This window comes from Capricornis sumatraensis, chromosome 3 (assembly GCF_032405125.1).
Source record: "Capricornis sumatraensis isolate serow.1 chromosome 3, serow.2, whole genome shotgun sequence".
NCBI classification, from domain to species: Eukaryota; Metazoa; Chordata; class Mammalia; order Artiodactyla; family Bovidae; genus Capricornis; species Capricornis sumatraensis.
In genome coordinates this window covers 171,317,464-171,323,113 of record NC_091071.1, presented here as the reverse complement: position 1 = coordinate 171,323,113, position 5,650 = coordinate 171,317,464, and the positions used below count along the sequence as shown (strand labels likewise).

Below are 5,650 nucleotides of genomic sequence, written 5' to 3'. Positions count from 1 at the left end.
ATGTAAGAGGTTGTCAGAGCAAGATGGCCTGGTTTCAAATCCCAGGTTCGCCAGTTACTAGCTGTTTGACCTTGGGCATGTTGCTTAAACTCTGTGCCTTAGTTTTTTTCATCTACAAAATGAGCTATTATGCTCAGTATCTACCTCATAATATTGTTGTCAGGATTAAATGAGCTTAATATATAAAGTGCTTGGGGCAGTTTCTGATACATGGTAAGTACCACATTACTGTTACTATTATTAAATAGTAGTGTTACTATTATTAAAATATTTACATTTGCCCACTGTATAGCAAATATTGTTCAAGCACTGCAGACAGTGAGATAGATGATAACTACTAAATCGTGCAGAAGAAGAAATTCAAGCCAGTAGGTATACTTAATTTCAACAGAGCACTTTGTTCATTTTTCCAGAAACCTTGACCTTGAAGATGGTGAGTAGCCAGCCAAAGTACGATCTAATACGGGAGGTAGGCCGAGGTAGTTACGGTGTTGTATATGAAGCAGTCATCAGAAAGACCTCTGCACGGGTGGCAGTGAAGAAAATTCGATGCCATGCACCTGAAAACGTTGAACTAGCCCTGCGTGAGTTCTGGGCACTAAGCAGTATCAAGAGCCAACATCCAAATGTGATTCACTTGGAGGAATGCATCCTACAAAAAGATGGGATGGTGCAAAAGATGTCCCACGGCTCTAATTCTTCCCTTTATTTACAGGTATGTGTGGTTGAATGGGAAATAGAAATGATTTGAGTGTAGCACTGGTCAGCAGTAAGAGGAATGAAAGAGTCAGATGAACTTCTACTTTTAAGTGCAGGTGTTTATATCGTTTGGAATAGGTAGGAGTCTGCCAAGAACTGAGTAGACGTTTCCTCTAAAACAAGGTTTTATTTAAACCTGTGATGCAAATACCTAAAAATAACATAAGCCACCTGTTTTGCCATGATACTTGCCAATCTGCATAGGAATGGGACAGCATAGGAACTAGAGAGGTGATTGAGACTAGAGTCTAATTAGTTCACTTATTTGAAATCAATTTTTTTGGAACTGAAGACAGAAGAAAAGGGAAAAATCTACAACCAGAAGTAGTACCCATAGGTAATTGGGCTTTTCTTTATCACTGACATGAGCTCATGTTCATGTTTTAGAAGGTTGTTTAAGATCCTAACCATGCAGTTCCATTGAATTTTCATGGAGTATGTGGCTTAGCACCTGAATGTTACTAATGACTTAACATTTGGCTTCCTACTCATTCCATACTCTGCTCAGAACAGTCCTATGAGAAATGTACTATTATTATCATCATTACAAATCAAGAAACTGAGGCTTAGAATAGATAATGAATTGATCCAGAATCACATAGCAAGTGGCAGAATTGGGAGCTAAATGTAGGACTATCTGGCAGCTAAAACTTGTGCTCTATAATTTCTAGATTACCCTTTTGCCTCCAGATTACTCTTCTGTAGACTTGGGGAAAGCATTAATATAGGAAAACAGAAAGTCTGGTTCTTTTTTTTAAGGTTGATTTCTGCCATAGGTCAAAATCTCTAGTAGGTCTATACTTGAAGAAAAAATATACTTCAGACATAGCTAGTTAAAGGCCAGAGCAAAATTTCTTAAGTCCAGTCATTCTTGGAACATGAACAGCTTTCCACGATTGTGTCTAAATTCAGAATTTACCATCAGGGTACAAAAGTCTGTTTTAAAACAGCAAAAGCTTTTATTCTAGGAACAACAAAACAAACACATTATTCTATGTAATTAAAAAACTAAAGTTTCATTGTATGGTGAAAAAATATCAGCCTTGAGAACCTAATTTCTCTCTTAAGATAGGGAATATAAACCTAACTATTTAGTCTTTATTTGTTTTACTTTGTATTCTTCTAAAAGTGCTTATTAGCTAAGTTACAATGATAAAAAAATCGGAAACATTCTTACTGCATTCCACATAAAAGTAACTAGAACCTTGTTGGACTTTGCATTGAATTTTGGAGACTAAAATGCATAATTGAACTATAAATGCAAGGATATTTAAACATCTGGCTTAGTGCTGATGGTATCCTTGAGTCCAGATGGAGCAACTGTTATAATAACTAGGTATTAGCTAGCTAATCTTTCAAGGCTTTAAGATGTAAAGCCTTGATTCGGTGATTTTTTTTTTTTCTAATCTAAAAGACCTTGTTGTTTAGTAATCTATTTCATCTTTTTAAAGCCTGATAGACCTGTGTTTGACTTATGGCATTTTTTGCTAGCTGTATGACCTTGGATAAATAACCCATCTTTCCCCAGCATCTGTATCTTCAAACGTAAGGAATAATAATTTCTACCTTCCATGGGACTTGTCAAAATAAGAGGTGATGCAGACACAGTACTTGGCATGTAGGAAGAACTCAGTCATAAGCAACTCTAATAAAATTATATTTTCTACAGATTTATTTAGTTAAGCAGACATTCACCAACACATTAGCAAGTGCCCTCTCTAAATTTATACTAGTGAAGACAACCAATATTTACACGTGGTAAAACCAACAAATCTATAGTGTGACGATAGAGTCTCTACATTTGGTCTTCACTATTCTCTACATTTTTTTTCCTCCATGTTTTTCTAGATATCTTTCTTGTTCTCAATTGGAATCATTCAGTCAGTTCCTGTTAGCTAAAAACCTTACCCAGAAGAAATGTAAAACAAATAGTTAACAGAGGACACATCTTATGCATAGAAACTTTATGGCCAATATGTATACTTACCATGAGTGTCATGAATGAAAAGTACGGGATGATATAGGTGCATGTAGTAGGCAAACTGACATAATCCTGGGGTCCAGGAATTATGAACTGCTTCAACCGAAACTTGCAAGGTAAAGAGGAATTAGCCAGGGGAGTGAGTGAGAAAACTGTACATACAAATGTCTAGAAGCAAAAGGCATAAAGCATTCTAAGAACTGAAAGAAGATAATAAGACTGCAGTGTACAAGGAGAGTTATTTTAGGTGAGACTAGAAAAATCAGCAGGGTGAGAGTGCACAGCCCATGTTAAAGAGCTTAGACTCTAGCCTAAGAGAACAGAGAAGCTGTTAAAGGACTTTAGGCAAGACAGCCAATGGCTGACATCTTCTGCACATGACAGTAAGCAGATTGGGCTCTGTATTTCTGTAGCTTCCAACCCGGGGCCCTCAAACTATAGCCCTCAGCCTGTTTTTGTATGGCCTGGATACTAAAAATAGGTTTTACATTTTTTTAAGACTTTTTTTTTAAAGAAGAAGAATATGGAACAGAGACCTTATGTGGCTTGTCAAGCCTAAAATATCTACTATCTGGCTTTACTCTAAACCATTATTTGAATGCTGGAACTCTGCATTGCTCAAAGCTATTTAGGAATTTTGCTTTTGAGAATGAAAAGAGGACATGACGGAAGAGTGATGATGCTCATCTTTAATCTGAGCATATTTAGTAACAGTGCACCTGGTAAATAATTGTGTGATCTGGACCTTTCTGTTCTTTCATTTTCTGTCTCAGTGGCAAACACATGCAACAAAGAAAATGTATGCAAGGAAGACTTCTGCAGACCATTGCAATTATGGCTGCCATGGGGGAGACAGCATGGAGAGGTGTTCTTTGCCTCTGCTCACCGAAAAGACAAAAGGAAATACTAGTAGATTTATAGCAGATCACTCACTCTTCAACAACTCTTCACCTTCCCTACTGAGTTTCTGTTCAGCCTGTGAGCCTGAAAAGGACACCATAGGACAAATGCTTTCAGAGCACTGTAATTTAAAATGATAGTTCATGCTCAGTGAAGTAATTAAGATTCTTGAATTTCAGGTGGTAGGAGAGTTATAATTAGATAATGATATAAGTAAAATTGTGCTTTATTCTAGATTTTCATCTTGTATCAAATATACAAGCTCAGTTTTGAGTTTTTATATCAAAATGCATATGTGATTTTTATAATTTGGTTTTTAGAAGCCATCTATTGATAGAGATAGCCTCCATATTTGCATTCTGCTTATAGAAGTTCTTGCAATAATGATGTCAGTCTTTAGTTTTATCAGTGACTACAGGAGCACTTTATTTCTGTAGCAACTGGTTGTTCCTTCATAATTTTCTCTTAGTTTCACAGATTATGTTGATAGTGTAAGTGCAGTAAGCGAGAAGTAGATTTCAGGCAGTTTTATGGAGTAGAATGTCCTAACTGATGTTTATACCCCAGCTGGCAATCTACCAGATCTAGGTGCTGAAACTTTGATCTTTTCAGGAAGCTATTAGCTAGCCAGTTAGAATTCAGCTCCATTGACACATGCAGAAAATGTAAAAGCAGTTGGACATTTCTCAAAATATAACTATTTTTAATGAAGTTTTTACCTCTTCACTTAGAAATTTGGTGTATTTTTGTTAGGGACAAAGTGACAGTTTGAAGTACTAAAGTTTAAAATAAAATGCACATATGAAAGCACTAAACAAATAAAATATTCATGGAATTTCCAATTAAAATTAGAGACTAACTCAACCAGTGACTCTTTCTCTATAGTTGAATTATATAAACCTTGCAGATGATTATAATCTGTTTTTTTCTTTCTTATAGCTTGTAGAGACTTCACTAAAAGGAGAAATTGCCTTTGATCCCAGAAGCGCCTATTACTTGTGGTTTGTGATGGATTTTTGTGATGGAGGAGATATGAATGAGTATCTGTTGTCCAGGAAACCCAATCGTAAAACTAACACCAGCTTCATGCTTCAGCTGAGCAGTGCCCTGGCTTTCTTGCATAAAAACCAGATCATCCATCGAGATCTGAAGCCTGATAACATCCTGATTTCTCAAAGCAGGTTGGATACCAGTGACTTGGAACCTACACTCAAAGTGGCTGATTTTGGTCTAAGTAAAGTTTGTTCAGCATCTGGGCAGAATCCAGAAGAACCTGTCAGTGTAAACAAGTGTTTCCTTTCTACAGCTTGTGGAACAGATTTCTACATGGCTCCTGAAGTGTGGGAGGGACATTATACAGCAAAAGCTGACATCTTTGCTCTGGGGATTATCATCTGGGCAATGTTGGAAAGGATCACCTTCATAGATACAGAGACAAAGAAGGAACTCTTGGGGAGTTATGTAAAACAAGGAACTGAGATTGTGCCTGTTGGGGAGGCACTTCTGGAAAATCCCAAAATGGAACTTCTCATTCCTGTGAAGAAAAAGTCTATGAATGGGCGAATGAAACAACTGATTAAGGAAATGCTGGCTGCAAACCCTCAGGATCGTCCAGATGCTTTTGAACTAGAACTCAGATTAGTACAAATTGCATTTAAAGATAGCAGCTGGGAAACGTGACACATATATTATTTGCAAATATCTTGGATGATATGCTGCTTCTGTTTTAACAGTGATGCAACATAATGTGGCTGAAAAAAGAATATAAAAAGCTAAACTCCACCTTTTAAGGGTTTAGATTTTATTGTGGGATTTTTTTTTTTTTCCTCATTTTTCTTAAGTCCAAGCTGGCCATTCTATTAATATGTTTTAAAAGTGTATTACCAATGTGGATGTAAATTTTTTTAAATGATCATTGGTAGAAGTTTGGCAGGAAAATTCTCTATAAGAGCCAAGAAAAGAAGAGTCCAGTTTTCTGGAAATATGTCTCTAAGTATTTTAGACATTCCT

The 5,650-nt window shown here is 36.4% G+C and overlaps 1 protein-coding gene across 1 annotated transcript; it reads left to right on the top strand.

Moving 5' to 3' along the window:
• The first annotated feature begins 430 nt into the window (after window positions 1–430).
• Window positions 431–5,320, top strand: PDIK1L (PDLIM1 interacting kinase 1 like). The gene is made up of 2 exons (XM_068969049.1): window positions 431–715; window positions 4,580–5,320. Exons 1-2 carry the CDS (start codon window positions 431–433, stop codon window positions 5,318–5,320), a joined length of 1,026 nt encoding a protein of 341 aa, XP_068825150.1.
• Window positions 5,321–5,650: the final 330 nt, after the last annotated feature.